The sequence below is a fragment of the Rhea pennata genome, chromosome 9 (assembly GCF_028389875.1).
Source record: "Rhea pennata isolate bPtePen1 chromosome 9, bPtePen1.pri, whole genome shotgun sequence".
NCBI classification, from domain to species: Eukaryota; Metazoa; Chordata; class Aves; order Rheiformes; family Rheidae; genus Rhea; species Rhea pennata.
Genome location: NC_084671.1, coordinates 15,215,242 through 15,232,066, shown reverse-complemented (window position 1 = coordinate 15,232,066; position 16,825 = coordinate 15,215,242). Strand labels below are relative to the sequence as shown.

General features: G+C 39.5%; 1 protein-coding gene across 4 annotated transcripts in view; it reads right to left on the bottom strand.

Annotated features, from left to right (window-relative positions):
* DLG1 (discs large MAGUK scaffold protein 1) overlaps window positions 1-16,261 on the bottom strand; it is a 164,665-nt gene extending 148,404 nt beyond the window's left edge. For all 4 annotated transcript variants that reach the window (XM_062582390.1, XM_062582391.1, XM_062582392.1 and 1 more), the window contains exons 1-2: window positions 16,222-16,261; window positions 16,005-16,136 (exon numbers count right to left, since the gene is read on the bottom strand). In XM_062582390.1, the coding sequence (XP_062438374.1) occupies window positions 16,005-16,136; window positions 16,222-16,240 (151 nt within the window). In that variant the 5' untranslated portion in view covers window positions 16,241-16,261. The remainder of the gene's footprint in view (window positions 1-16,004; window positions 16,137-16,221) is intronic.
* Window positions 16,262-16,825: the final 564 nt, after the last annotated feature.

The window sequence follows — 16,825 nt, the reverse complement described above, 5'->3', positions numbered from 1 at the left end:
GAACCTCCCCAGTGGATACATATCTCTCTCAACCTCTCCACCCCCTTACATCTGCATCTACATATTGCCACTCATTTTAGGTTCTGCCACTGGTAGTAGAGCTACTGGTGGCATGAGACGCAGTAGGAACAGCAGAAGCACATGCAGTAATTGCAGTGGAACACAGGAAGGGGATGGTGTTTATATCATGGTATATATAACCAAAGGCTAAGTTAGCTGAAATTATTCCAAAATTCCCTATTCAAGGCAACATTTCAAGGTCTTTCATATGGCAGAAGTTTAAGTAACCACAGAAACAGAAGTACAGTGCTGAAGTCTGTTGTTAACAAGAAGTTACAAGTTAGGAATAAGGAAAAGAATCAAGATACCATACTGGAAAAAAAAAAAAAAAAAAAAAAGGAAAAGAAAGAAAGAAAAAAAAAAACAGATAACTTGACAACAGAGATAGGATGAAACTTTAACAATATGAAGTAAGAGTCATATTTAAAGGACTAAAACAACTTTTTCTACAACCTTAGGGACTAATCTGGAAACTCCTGGGGAAAAACAACCTGGCTGCACTAGCTCTTCATTGGTATTTTGTCTACTACCGTGAAGCATCAGTAAAGCAATCAAAGATATTGCTATGGAAGTACAGGAACTGGAATTTGCTACAACTGTAATCACTGCTATAATCATCCACATTCAAAAAAGATTAACCTATATCTTCACCAATTTAAATCAAGGGAAGGGCAGAAGAATGAAGAACTTATCTTGCAAAGCATTTAATTTCTCCTTGGAAGTGCAATCTGCAAAATAGGAGTTGTAACTGATGTCCCTAATTACACCAACTTCACAGAAAATGAACACACAGTTAGCCCATGAAGTGAATAGGATACAGCCACAAACACAAAGGCTGGAATGAGAAGGACTAATCTACAATCATGTAGCATTTCAAAAGCTATCCAGAGGCAGTAACAGAGGCACAAGAACTAATTCCTTTATTAGATGGAGTTGGGCCGCAAGAGAAACAACCTGAATGAGAAATCTTACTGTTGCTGGTGTTCCAGCCTTATATTAGCACTGCTGCTCGCTATCAATTCAGAGAACTACAACCCTCAAGTTCCATTTATATCATTTCTCTGAGCAAGAGCCAAACTCCTATCAACTACTTACATTAATTTTTAAAATTTATATGTGCTCTTAGCACTGCTGATTGTAAGAAATAGCAGTGAGAGTTGCAGAAGATGTTATGTGACCTAGATATACAGGAGCAAAACAGCTTATGAGATACCAATTGCCTTTAAATCTATTTTTCACATTAGTTCTCTCAGTTGCAAATTTCTGATACATTAGTGTTAATGCAGCTACAAGACCACCAAACGCAGAAAATAAATCTTTCTTCTGGTAAAGGGTGCTTTGTATACTAAAATAGCCACTGTTTTAAGTTGATTCTTTAGCTGCAATCCACAGCAACCAAGCCAGGAAGATTACTACATTATTTATGGGGAGGGGTTATTTGTGCAAGTGTTTTACAGTGGAAATCTAGGGCACCTATTCTTAATCCTGCTACTATTCAGTTAAGTCTCACTGCCAGTGGAGGTAGCCATTTATTCATACCACAGAATGATTTGTTTCATAAAGCACATGATATATCCCATACACATTTTGACTTGTCTTTTTTGTCTTTTCTATCTCTTAAGGACATCACAATATATTCACTATTAAAAGATGTCACAAATACGTACACTAGTTAACACTGAGATTAGTTGCTGTTTATCCTAACCTGGCTTCAGATTCATAAAAAGAAAGATTTAGGAACTCTGTGTCTACACAATAATATTATCTTCTATTTACATTTTTACTTTATCAAATGCAAACATTAAACACTTATGAATACAGGCAAGCCATCTCAGAACCATGAATGCATTAACTACATAAGGAATGAGTGCAGGACAATTACGTTTGATGAAGCCACAAACTCAGGACACACTAATCCAACCTAAAAGATTTCTCCTCCTGGTTTATTGCTATGAATCAACCCACAAAGGCATTGCTTTGTGCGCACGCATTTAAGATATCTAATGAAATCATACAAATCTCTAGATGCATTCTTAATATATGAAAAAGTTTTAAGATCTTCATAGTTCTCAGAAATAGCAGGTAGTAAAATAGGAGATTTTTCAGGAATCTTTGGGCTTATATTCACTTTGACATCCCATCCTGTTCCTCCCATATTAATTCTAAGATGGATTGCATCTCCTATCCTAAACTAGGTTACAGAAAAATAATTCAAATCAGAGATCACAGATTTTGGGGTGAGGTGAGGGGGGAAAGAAACAGAAAGAAAGGGTAGTGTTAAAGGAAGGCCAGAGACACAAAAAGTGGTAAGTGGTAGGCAACAGAAAAATCATGCTGGAATTATGTTAGGTCACAAGTTAAAAGCACATTACATAGTCATATCAACAATATTTTTTGATGGCAACAGGAGTAAGATTCTACACAAAGCAAGCAACAAACCAGCAACTCTGGAAAGGAGCACTATCAGGCATTAAAGAGAAAGTGATTTTTGTTAATTTGTTAAAAACCTGAAGAGCTAACCAAGGGGACAAACATCTCCAAGCCTACTTATAGCAAGGGGGCTTCACACTCAGAGACCACAATATAGTAAATAAAAAAAAAAAAAGACTGCATAACTGCCAAAGCAGTAAACAAATCCTGACAACCTCTCCTAAATCGAGTGCATTTGATGGCATTTCAAGAGTCTCCCATCAGCTCTGTCCAGAGATTGGCTCTCCAAGACCTAGGATTCCATCTAGCAATACAATATCATTCCTTTGGATAGATTTCTACCCTGCTCCTCAGAAATCAGACATAAGGCCTCTGCTTGCCAATTCTACTGGTACAAGTAGTGTCTGGTACTTCTGCAATATCTGCAGATAGATAACAAACTTGTAAATGAGATACAAGCAAGATCAGCATACATTCTCAAAATCTCACTGCCTATACCTTCTCTGTAGAAGGAATAAGCTTCCTGCCTCTTCGCATTCACTTACATATGAATTTTTCATAACTTGTGAAGTTAAATGCAGGATACCTGTAACTGCATTTTCTTAAGGGAAAGGTGTAGCCCCATAAACAAGGTATTTCCAACACTTAGTGGACCACAGGCCTCATGTTAAGGTGACAATCCAGGCCTCTGGACTCATCTTGGCCTGTCTAGGGATTTGTTTTAACTTACGTTAGTTTAAAAGCAATTAAAGACTAGATGACTATAACCTAATCTGCACAGCTTTTGCTTAACTGTGATGTAACAGCGATGTAACACTTACTCAGATTGAGTGATGTAACATTTATTCTTTCAGATATTTACACAACATACATATACTATACATAGCTTGTTAAATGTATACAGTGTACATAACTTCATATAATAAAAACTATGTACAGAATATTTCATATACTTTATATATAAACAGTAGGTGTTATATCACACAGCTGTCCCAAGCTAAGCAAAGATATAAATAGTGTATACAAATATACACGCATGCACACACGTGTTTCTGTAACTAATAGATATAAATAACAAACAGTTATTCTGTATGAAATGAATCATCTAGGACACTAGGATAAAAAGCAACATAGAGAAGCACAAGTTGACAGCAGAGGCCTTGAAAACATATGCACAGGGTGATATCAGAGTGCCAGCACCAGGGCTAGGAACAACTTGCTGATCTCTAATGACTGGTTAAAGGAACACCATCTTGAGCACTGAGCAAGAACAGCTTGAGGGAATAAAGAGAACAAAGAGTAAGCATCCAGCAATCCCAAGAAACCACCAACAGCATCCATCTTCCAGGGAAGGGCTCTCAGTACCAGTCAGTCTCCCACTGCCCTCCCAGTCAACCCCAAGATTGAAGGATTGAAGGCACACATCTTACAACCCAGCAGTGCAGCTCTTAACACCAGAGATAGGGCTGGGTACTAGAAAGTTAATATGTACTAACTGTATATAATATGAAATATGTTGGTATCATTGTGACTAATAAAAGCTCCTGATTAGCCAGTTAAGACTTCAATTAGACCAGGAATAAATTCTTGGCTCTGCATATGAGGCATGTTTCCTTTTAACTACATCAAGATTTTGAGTGCAACAAATCTTGGGGAATTTAAGCAACCTAGTTGGGAACTTGGATGCAACAAATCAGAAAAGTTTTTCAACAAGAAGATTTTTTTTAAACTCTAAAAATACTGAAGCATCCAGCATTGTTCAAATAAAACATTCCAAATCATAAACTGGCTAAACATCTCCAAAGGAAATCATTCATAATATATGATTACAGTAAAATTTGATCCTCTGATAATACCCCCTATTTTAGGCAGCCTAACACAACCAGCAACCACCCCTCCGAACTTGAGACTGAAGTTCCTACAACAAACAATATGGCCTTCCCATTCAGCTCTACAATTTTTTTCACAGTTCTCTTACAGAAATTTTGGCAGTAATGTGCAGTTTTGGAATAAGTAAGCTTTCATAAAGCTCTCAAATAGGATACCTAATACTTTAAGTGGAAGTTAGAAGCTGAAGTGAAATTATATAAAAGTTAAAATGGAAAAGAATTGTGTATTACACATCCTGTAACTGAATAGCACGCATATATAACTGCAGGTAACAGGCCTGCAAATTAAGTTTTTCACACGGCAGCATGAGCTACACCAAGGACCAGAGGAAGTTAAGAGCATCTAAGCATCCACAACACTGGCCCAAGAATCACACAGGCAACATAGCTGAACAATCAGACCAGCAATAATCTTTACCACTTTCCCTTTAAAGGATCAAAAACAACTAAAAGCCAACACCACCAAGAACCTTTGTTCCTGAAGAACAAAGTTTGTTCTTCTTCGTCTCTTTGTTCTTGGTGAACAGAGAACACCATGCACCCCTTGTATGTACCAATACTACAAAAATTAGTTTTGGGGAAGTTCTGCAGGGTCCTGCATTTAGAAACTACGAAGTCACTATTTGGCACAATTCAGAAAAGAATTGTACTATCTCCCTGGAAAGAAAACGCTGCTTTCACAGAAAGTAGATGCTAAAATACACATTATTTTAGTAGTGATACAGTACAGTTTAATTTCATTTTCACATTTCACTGAAAAGTGTTAAGGACAGGCACAGAAGATTATCATTACATTAAACGCGTTAGACTTCCTAGCAAGGATTCAGCAATGCACTGTAGTTTTTAACATGACACTGTTCTTTAGAGCCTACTTAAAAATTCTGATATTGGACCTTTAATTAATGCTATGGTATAGAGGAAATAGCTGAAATTTCATTGATGTTTAACTAAAAAAAAAGCTCTTATAAGTAGTAAAAGTCATTTGATGAGGATCATAGTGACCACTGCTTTTATGCTTTTTATTTTTACGCTTTAAGCATCTTTGCTATTTGTGGGTTATAGGTGGTTTTGCTTAAATAAATGCCAGGAAATTCCACACAAGCTTAACATTTCATAGACTAAAAAACTAACATGTTTACTGCAACAGATCATACAGGATACTGCATGTAAAAGTCGGCTCTTGTCCTTTATGCTGTATATTACACACAGTTCTAAACTGCTACTACAATACACACAAAATTAACAATTACATCTGTACATGCAGAATTAGCTATATTCTGCATTGAGACTGAAAATTCTCAAATGATTTAACAACTGTATGCTCAAAGAATAGCTGATTTGGCAAGTTTTTTTTTTTTTTGTTTGTTTTTTTTTTTTTTTTTGTTTTGTTTTTTTGATGGTTTTCTCATTTTTGATAAACCCTAAATTCATACTTCTCATTCTAGGAAGCATCCCACTAATCCAGAAGGATCTTTTGAAGATTTTTACAGTTCTCTCTTATAGCTATTTACTTTGTCTACAAGAGGCAACTAATTCTTCCTAAGGGTAAAAAGTATTGGCTAAAGAGAGAAGCAGCAGGAAGTGACAAAAAAAGCTGCACACAGGATTGCTTGCACAGCTGACTCACATGAAAAAAAATCTGCTCAAGTTGTTAACGCACTGGCAAATCTTTGAAGACAGAAGTAATCTAGATAGGCAATCTAAATACACACTCATCACCTACTCTCAGCTCTCTTCCAACTAAAAAATGTATTTCAAAATAAAATGTATTCAACAGTAAGAAAGGCATCCTTATGTATTGTAGGCTGTAATTAATTCATTCTCGACTTTTGTTATTTGTGGGTTTGTTTTTTCTCCCCCAAAGGCCATCTTGAACAAGATGGATTGTTCAGTAGAGCTTCTTCTCCATTTCTGCTGCCCTGCAAGAAGAAAGCCATACTGATTTCAGACTAAAATACTTCAAAGAAAAACAAATTTCAGGAAGCTTCCAATCAGAACACAAGAGCAGCTGTACTCAATCAGACCAAAGATCCATCTAGCCTTCAACACTAACCATGATCAAAAGAGGCATCTAGAGAAGTACACAAATGCAACAAACAAATGGCAATACCTCCTCAAAATACCCTCTTCGGTTTCAACCACTTGCTTCTCTGGATTGTCTGGGCCACAGAGAGGTTGTCTGTATTTAGTAACCCTTCATTGATTTCTTTTATGAGCTGTTCAGCTCCCCTCACAAACTCTAGTATTTAGAGCGTTCTGTAGAAAACAGTCCCATAATTTCATTACTGAGCATGAAACTGCTTTTCTTTGTTTTAACCTACCATCTGCTAGCCTCACTTGAAGCCCTCTAGTTCTTATCGAATGCCTGTGCCAAAACAGTTGATCCTTACCCACCCTTTTACTTGCCACCCATAATTTTATGCCCCTTACATTCTCCTCCCCGTAACATTTTCTTAAAGCTGGAGGGTCCTAACTTACATAGTCGTTCTTTGTAGGAGAGCCACCCCCTAGCTCTTATCACCAAATTATCTCGTGATGCCAGTATCTGTTCCAGCCCAATAATAGTTAACTCAGAGCCTCTTATTAAAGGTTTTTTCCTCTGCTGCATATCAGTTCATATTTATGTGCACTGAATTTCACTGGCTATTTTACTGCTCAGGCAATCTCATAAGTCTTCTGGCATTTTTTTTTTTTTTTTTTTTTTTGCCATCAACCTTAACTTTACTAATCTGAGTAACTCAATGCCATCAGCAAACTGCCACCTTACTGTTCCTTGCCTTTATGGGTCACTCATGACCATTTTGGCCAACAGAAAACCCAGAATGAATCAGTGGCAATTTACTAAGTCTCTCACTCACAGTAAAAATCAACAAATTTCTCCTACATTTGGTTTCTTATTTTCCCCCTTTTTGCTTGCTCAGTCAGTGAAGATCTGGGCCACCAAGTTTTAGACAACAGATAGCAGCCCCCTGCAGCCTTGCTTTATGGCTCTGAGCTTGTATAAAATTGGAAATTAAGTTCTAAAATTTCTAAGTGGACAATTCAACAACAAGCTCAAGTCTCACCAAGTCGGCCTATGACTATGAGAAGAGATTTAAAAGGAAATCTATTTTCAAGTATTTTTGAGTTCCAGCTAAATAGTTAATTCCGTAGACACTGATGAAGTACTTCTTTCCAGCAGATGTTCAACTAGAAAACAAATCAACTTCAGCCAAAGCTCAAGGAAACAAGTCAGAAAACTACCAGATATATTTGCACCAATATACAGGCTAGAGTGAAAGCATTTCACTATTAGCTTTGTTCTCGAGTACCTCCACCAAAGCAAGCATACTCCCCCAAACCCACAACTGATCAAACAGCTTATGAATTCTTTCAAAAGTTTACTTATTTCAGTTTAATATTTCACTTGAAAAATCCATCCATATGGATAATTTGCTATCTCTCATTGGTCTATTATCAACCTTCATTCATCTATAGAGGATTTGTGAACGTACAGTTTTCCCAAATATGGGTATTTCATAAACACAGAAGTCTGTTAACAATTTGACCATGTGTAGATCCTGAGGACGTTTCACACCATTACAAATTAAGTACTTCCCTAATTAAAAAAGAATGAAAAAGCATAAGCACACGCAAGCAAGCGCAAGCAATTTCCTTCTTACTTGGGGCTCCTTGCTATGCTGAAAGAGAAGCACCTAGAACTTAACTCTTAGAATTACTAGAAAGTAAATCAACAGGTCAACATGTTATTTCAGTTCTCAGCCATTTGAGAAGCATGCCATCTGCCATATTCTTAGCAGTCCTACATAATGAATAGACAAAATATAAGCAGAGTTAAGACTACAGTCAAAATAGGCAGAAGAGTGTCAGGGCTACCAATTGCCATTCTTAAGTTGTAAAGTAATTCCTATGAACATTAAGTCTCAATCCTTCATGCTTACCCTTTACCCTCTAAGAGTATCCATTTTCAGGTCTTTGTTTACTTGCATTGAAAGAGTATAATCAGTTATTAACATGAAAAACAAACATTAAAAAAGCTTCATATTCATTTACCAAGCCAATGCCCAGAGACAGTTAAGTATTCTCTTTGTGTATTCATCTCCTTCCCCCATCCCCACCACCCCTAGAGAAAATAGATGTCTGTTTTCACATTATGAAATGCAAAAGCCAGACTCATCACCACCTTTGTAAAGCTTCATTCAGCTTTTTCTTTTTAATCAAAACTACTACTGTGCACAATCAAGAAGTCTTAAAAAAAAAACACAGGTTACATTGTAACTTCCTTACCAACCTGCTCTGTTCTACCACATCCTTTGCTACAAGCTACAGCATCCAATTACTCTTCCTTAACCCTTCCACTTGTTTCAGTGTTGATGCCCTACCCTTTAAGTCTCCATTCTACAACACTTCCTTTACTATTCTCCTCAGCATCTAGCTCCTCAACTCTGGTAGATATTATCTTGCAATTCTTACACAGATGCTGTCTGATTTGCACTCAGCTGAAATTGCTCTCATCTAACCTTAGATTTAATTGTTTGTTCTTGCTCCTTTGGCTGCCTTTTAGAGTGAGCCATGTTCCACTCCTTCCCAGCCTGTCCACTTGTGCATTCCAAGCTGTTCACATTTTCTCCTTTGCTCAATTGCTCCTTCAGTATATCTTCACAAGGTCTCCTTTCAATTTTCCTTTGGAATCCCACAGGGTCTTTTTGCCTGTGTTCAGAACTAAGATAGGAAAAAAACTTACAAAAGTTAAAGTTGTCACTGCAGCTTAAAATTGGCATAACTACCTCCTGCTGTCCAAATAATCTTTCCCATTTAATATCACCTCACACACACTTAATCATCAACCCAAGCATGGGAAAAAAATAAAATAAAAAAATAAAAATGAAATCAGAATTGTCCACGCTCTCTAAATATCTCAACCCTGGTTGAAAATCATTAGTAGCCAATATAATACTTTTTCTCCTTAGAAGTATGCATTTACTCCTGTCTTTAGTAGCAACAGAAACCGGAGAGGCATAAAGAAAGCGCTATTAGTCAGTCTTGTCTGTAAGATGTCCCCCAACTAGTGCCATTACAGGACTGAGGAAGCTTCTCTCCAAAGGAATGCATTCTAAATCAAACTGTTTTGGGGATAAGTTCACCCACTGCTCTGAGCTTAGGTTTCATACAGATCCACAGTGCTGCTTGAAGTAAACAGCACAGGCATTGGTTTCTTCCACCAACAGTAACTTGGTAGACTCTGAGCTAAGTATATGACACCATTGACAACACAGAAATAGTTGGCACCAAACTCTTCAGTGATAACACATTTATATTTCCTCTGGTCAAATTCTAAGACAAGTCTCTACAAACACAACTTAAATTCGCTAAGCTTTTAGAATTTTTCCTCTTTGCATCTCTGTTTTTGGCTGATTTTTCTGATCTCCAGCCAAAATAACTCAACTTTTTGAGGACTGGCTGGGAAGATACTTCCACATGACAGAATTCCTATAAACACTTTAGTAAAGAGCTCTAGAGCCTCCTCTAAGTTGGAGAGGAAACATGAAGTTAACGGGGTTATTCTAGTGTCAGCCCTACCCCTTCTGCTATCTCTAAACATTCTTCCAAATTTGGCCTAGTTATAATTCAGGAAACCATTTGTGCAAAGAGACAACTAGTCAGCCACTAAATCCTAGTTTCTAGGAAGCTTTCACCTGCATCAAAGCAAGCTCCATTCCTTCAAGACACAGCTAGATGCACAGGACAAACCTGGGCTTAACTAGGCACACCACATTCCTACAGCAGAGCCAAGTAAAATGTTCCACACAACTGCTCTGCCCCTACTGCTGGGATCACCATGGAGGCAGGTATAAGATTAAGAGCAAACATCCTTTCTTGAGCTTTCCCTTTTCCTCTACACTGCACTCAAGCACCAAAGTAAAGTCTCTGATGCAAATGTTGAAGGTATTAGGTGCAAAGCCTAGCACAGAGCAACATGGGATGAAAAAGTAATAGCAATTAGAAAGAGACAGTTTTTAAAAAAAAAAAAAAAAAAAAAAAAAAAAAAAAAAAAAAAACACCACACACAGTAAAGGAAGAAAAGCAAGAAAGTCACATGTAGCAACCCAGAAATTTCCCAGAACCTGAGAACTAGATCAGTTATTCCAAATTTCAATCTCTTTTCAGCCTCCTGATGAACAGCAAATTTGTTGACAATGTTTTCTTGCAGTAGTCCCTTTTAATGAGAGCAGTGTAAAGAGAATAATACCGTAATTGATAAATTCTGCAGTGCAGCTACTCAACCCTGAATAAACAATTGGTATAACCACAGAAAGGATAATTTTTTGCCAGAATACTATTTATCTGCACATCAGTAGCTACTCAGTTTACACTAGTCCCATGTGCTATTTTAGCAGCAACGTAACCCCAAAAATTCAATACATAGTACTATCATATACACAAACATACATGGCATACAAAACACATTAACTCCAGGGGAATGCTGTACACAGCAACCTCAAGACTTCCTGCATTATCAAGTTACATTACAAACATACATATAAAATGACAAGCAGTACTATAAAAAGGAGGAGCAGTGAGATTGTTCCCCTCATGATTAGATTTCTTTGTGAAGAAGGTGTAAAGTTCTTCCTAAAAGTGGGACATTCTTAAGCAATAAACAGTGTGGCCAAAGCATATTTACAGTGACAGGGTAAATGATAACTCCAGTTATCAAAACACCAGTCTCTCCCCTCTATCTAGATTTTATATATACATATATATATATATATATATATATATATATATATATACACACACACATATACATAAAAAGAAACTCCATCATGAAAATAGTTAAGAATTTAGTGACCTTTGAGGCCACAACCCTATGTCAAATCAGGCTGAAATCAACTCATGCAAAATTCAGGGACAGAGGCTATAGTAAAGTCTTGTCATACTGTCTCCTTAGGAAACTTGTCTGGAAAGCAAAGAAATACCTCAAAGTTACAAAAACTTGAGCATCCAAAGATGTTTCAGCCTCAAACAAGAGCAAAGATATTATGTTATTAAAGTTGTAATGGGGGTGTGAGGGAAGGTCATGAAAATGCAGCAAGAGTAAAATTTCCATCTGAAAAAATACCTATTTAACAACTACAAAAATTTCAGTAGTACCTAACATAAGACCTAGCTCTCTCTGAAGTTCTCTCTCAAAAAAAAAAAAAAAGAAAAAGAAAAAGAAAAAAAAGAAAAAGAAAAAGAAAAAACCCCCAACATTCACTGATCCTTTAATCACATCCTTGACTTACTTTCAAAATTTAAATATTCAACTAAGTCCGAAAGTACTTGTATTAGGGCCTAAATTACATTTAAAAAAAAGGAAGGCAGTTAACTGGTAGCCTTTCTCAAGTTAACTACGGAGCAGTCCTACACAATGACAAATATCCATGATTAAAATCCTTTATAAGGCTTGCATTGATTTGAAAATTTAACTATGCTGTCATGCCATATGCTGTATTAACTAACTTCACCCCAGAGTAAAAGCTGATACTGAAGCTTCCCCAAAGCAAGTACTTTTGGTTTTAAGTTATGCAGAAAAGCTTCTGCTTTAATCACAGTTAACTTCAATTTAGCTAGCAAGTACAGGAAGTATTTCCACATAGGCTATCTGAGAGGGAACTGAAAGAGCAAGAACGTCTACATGGATGCCACATGGAGCTCAGGAGATCTAGGACCACACGCTATCTGACCAGGACACAGTTCAGTCTGCTCCAAGTAACATACCTTTTTGGCAGTGCTGACCCTATCCAGTCTACTTCAGTCTAAAGATCTAGGGTTGTTTCCCTAATGCAGTTCACAAAAGCCAGTGCAGTCAGAGCTAAGGCAGCTAAACAGATTGGGGGTGAGGGGGAGGAAGAAATGGGGGTAAAGTTCCTGCAAGTTTCACCTTCAGTCAAGCTACAGATAAATCTAAATTAAGCATTTACCTTAACGCAACCATCACTTACAAACTTCACAGACGAGACTTTTCTTTCCCTGACATGTTAGCACTATTTTTCTAGTATATTCTACCAATTCACAACACTCATTAATCCTAACTAAGGTTAAAAAAACCTTATGATTATTGAGATATGGGGAGACAGTTCCTGTTTTTCAGTTCAGGGAGGATTACTGCAAACACTAAACTTTTTCCTCAAGATTTCCCATGCCAGATATTCATGTTAAGAATAATCAGGTCATAAGCAGCATCCATGACGCAGGTCTTCATGTGAATGAACTCCAAGTAAAATAAATTAGACTGCTTACATGCAAGAAATTCAACACATTCAACCTCCCCCACATCAGATTTGCCGTTTTAAACCAAGAAGTTTACATATTCAAAGTCAAAAAAAATAATGTTAAGAAAACACAGAAGAAAAAAAACTTAAGGTGGACAAGGAGACAGAAGGCAAGAAAGGCAGCAGAGCCAACTCCACTGCCAGAGTGCACAGAGACCATTTCAAAAATTCCCTTTTTTCTAGCCCATGTGCAATTGCAAGTTAGTTATTGTCAGGAAAGAAATATTTTAGAAAGTGATAAACTGCCTCATTTTTATAAACCAGTACTATTTTTAATTTTAAGAGACTATTTTCACATGGTCAACTGCAGCAGAAATTCCATTAAAAACAGATGGGCTTTAATTAAAAGACAAATCTGTTTATAAAAAGCAAGCAACTTCACACATTTTTTCCAGAGATGTGCTAGACTTATGTACACAAGTGCTCCCCCCTCAGATATTTTTAAAAAAAGAGAAATTCAGGATGTGCCTGTACCTTTAAAGAACCTGTATCTTCTCAACAAGAACGGTGTCTGAACTATAAGACAGACTTAACTGCAGAAGCATTACCACAGTATTTTAAGATAAATATCAAATTCTTTACCAAACCAAAATTATATCCTATCTCATCCCTCCTTATGCAAGTATTTTTCTTGGGTCACTTAGTAAACTGATCCATCTCACCAATTATCAGAACAGCAATAAAAGAAAAACTATTTTAATTACAATCAAGAAAACATAAGCTAAAAAAGACACCATAATTCTGAGATTGTACAATAGGACCTAAAACTAACGCTACTTCTCACACCTATTTAATCAAAGGCCATTGGTAGTCATTTAATTAAAGTACGAGACATTATCACACTGGGCTACTGAAAAGGAAACATGACTGCAGCCTTCACAAACATTCTCATTTATCATTGACAGGCAACTCTTGGGTACAGTACAGCAAGTTGGCAAAAAAAAGGGGGGGAGAGGAAACAACAAATGATGAAGGCATTTTGTTTTTACTTAAAAAAAAAAAAAAAGAAACTAGAAGTAGCTTGCTTTCTGGAATAAGTATCTATATGAGAAGTAACTATATAGCTGAGCTTGCAACTTGCTGTAAAAGCAGCCTTGGATATTTATTTTGCAGACACATCCCAACTCCTTGAAAAGCTGTACCAGAGAATCAACTCTAAAGTAATGAAAAATGCTGTATTCCAGAGAAGTCTCTGCAGCACACCCAAAAGCTTTATCCAACTTGCTTCCAAATGTCCATGTAAAGAAGACATAAAGAGCAGGCTGAAGATTTGCACAGTAACTGTAGCCATCCTCCAGACACCATCTTTTCCAGGGAGTCCTTACTGCTCCATCTCCACTCTTTGCTCCATCATGCAGTAGATGTTTCAAGGAAAAATAGCCATGAACAGCCTGTCACTTACCAAAAATTCCCCTGATGTATTTACATGCAAGGGGGGGGGGGGGAGAATAAAAGGTGAAAAACTGAAGTTGAAAGCATAAACTGCTTTAAAAGCAAGTCTTCTCTGCTACTATTTTTCAGAGAAACAGTTTGGGAATACATATACATCCCTCATAATAAACAGCCATTCGATCAATCTGTAAACACAAAGTTAACACAACACATCCAAGAAATATGTATGATCTGTGCATGCACAGATCAACCATACCAGACAAAATCTGGGGTCAAATGGTAGCAACAAGGACCTTCTTACAAGAAGGGAAAAAGGCTACATAGCCTGTCCAGGCAACAACACCACTCCTGTTTTCTGTTCTTGCAGAAAGAAGTCAGCAGATATGAGGTAGCAAACTTTACTACTACTGCTAAGCATGGATCTGATGAGACAACCAAGATGTGAATATGAGAAGAAAGTGTGTGTTGCAAGTTACAGTATCAAAGGCTAATGCCACGTAAGAGACAAGTATTTTGCTCAATTAAGGGGATTAAGCACATAGTGCTTCATGGATCTTCAAGAAAAAATGGCAACCAACACTATAATTTCCAAGGGAAAAATAAAAAGCCTAACTGCAGTACTTAAAGTTCCTGATGTAAGACTTCAGCATGTTGATCCACCAGTGACTCCTATTTATACATATCCCACCGTTAGTCCAGTTTTTCACCATGGAGCTAGCTACCATCAACTACCTATTGAAGAGAAACACGTAAAGCGTCTGAAGTACAAGATTTCTGGAACTGACCTGTTTTCACAACTAGCTTTCAAGAATTTAGCTGATAAAAACACAGCAAGCTGACTATCCTCTGAAAAACTACATGAGAAGAAAGAAATGCTCCAGAACAAATCACTCCAAATGCAGCAATGCATGCTTATGTTTTGGCTGTCCCCATGTTACCAACACAATTTAGATTTAAAGGAGTTGCAGTACTATGAAGTAACATGTATACTCATCTGATACGCTAAACATGCAGTAAGTTGCGTAAAGGCCAAGTAACAAAAGCAAACTTATACTAGCTAGAATGTTTGTTTCAAGTCAGACATAGATTATCGATTAGAAGGGAAAGACAAAAAACTTTAAGAGTTTTGTTAGCTTACCTTAAACAAAAATATTTATTATCTAACATAAAAATAATGACACTTAATCAACGAGAAACTGCAACACTCCTTTGTAGAAGTCTGAAAACAAAGTCAGGATTTTGAAAGTTATGTTCATGCTCAATTTTTTTCAAGCAGACATCTGCAGGAAATCCCAAACTATGTACAAGTACTTGAACAAGACTTATGTGAACGTTTTCGGTGAAGAAGCACTGCAAGTACTTTAAGCTAAAAAAATTAGCAATGCTTTCCTTCATGTTAATGTTTCCCTGCATATTAAAGCATAGGAAAAGAGAAAGCTGTAGCCTTCCCAGGAGGCTCTGAGTTTTGATCTCATTCACTTCAAGCTAACTCCATACACACAAACTTCAGAGTGTTTTAGAAAATGAGTATTTGTGCAAGTTCCGCTTTAGAACCAAACCCACAACCAAAACCACTTCAATTCATTCATCTACCTGTTGCATACAGACGCACAGGAAAGAACTGCTATAAATTGCTCAGGTAGATACAAGATGCAGAAACACTCTGCACTGAGCAGTCGGGAGCAGGACGTCCCAGCAGAAACAACCGCACCTGACCGCACAGCCGCGAGCAAATTGTGCCAGCCGGAACAGTCAGGTAAGTTACTCGAAGCCAGAACTTCTGCTGCACCGAAGCACGTGTGCCACTATGCAAAGCACGGGCAGAGCGAGGGAGAGCGCACGGCTCCCAACAGCACAGCGCCGGCTCCGCCGCTCGTCCCCCCGACGCCGCGAGTGCACCGAGCCGCCGCGTTACCTATGAGCGCCTGGAAGAGGCTGCTTTGGAAGATGCTAATGACGCGCTCGATGGAGCTCCGCAGCTGCCGGTCCTCCGCCTGGCTCAGCTTGGAGCGGTACTCCTCCAGGAGGCGCAGGGCGCGCTGCGTGTCTGCGGGCAGAGAGCGGCCACACGGTCACCGCCGGCACCCGCCGCGCCCGCGCCGCCGCCGCCGCCCGCCGCCGCCGCCGCTCACCTTGCTTCCTGACGGGCATGGCGCCGCCGCCGCGCCAACGCCGGGCCCTGCGCGGCGCGGCTCCCCCTGCCGGCCGGGCGGAGGCGGCCGCGCCACCCGCCCCGCCTGCCCGCGCCGCCGACCGCGCCACCCGCCCGGCCAGAGAGCGGCTCCGCGGGTGAGCGCCCGCCCGCCGCGCCGCGCCGCGAGAGGCAGGGAGGCAGGGACGGGGGGAGGCCGGGCCGGGCCGCGCTGGGCTCGCGGGCGCTCGCGCCGCCGCCGCCTCCCGCTCGCGCCGCTCGGAAATTCCAAACTTTCCAGCCAAAATGGCGGCCTGGCGGGTGTGGGGAGCGCGCCCCCCCCCCCCACGTGACTGGGCCCGGCGGCCGCCCAATCAGAGCGCGGCTCAGCGCGGGGCCGGTACCTAGGCGGCGGGGCCGGGGGAAGGAGAAGGCAAGGTGAGCGCCCGCTGCCCGCCTTAAAGGGGCCGGCGCTGAGCGCTGCGGCCCCGCCCCGCCCCGCCCCGCCCGGGGGCGCCCCCCGGCCGTTAGCGCGGCCGTTAGCGCGGCCGTTAGCGCCGTGTCAGGGTGGCGGCTCGTGGGGGGCCCGGCCGCGCGCCGGCACC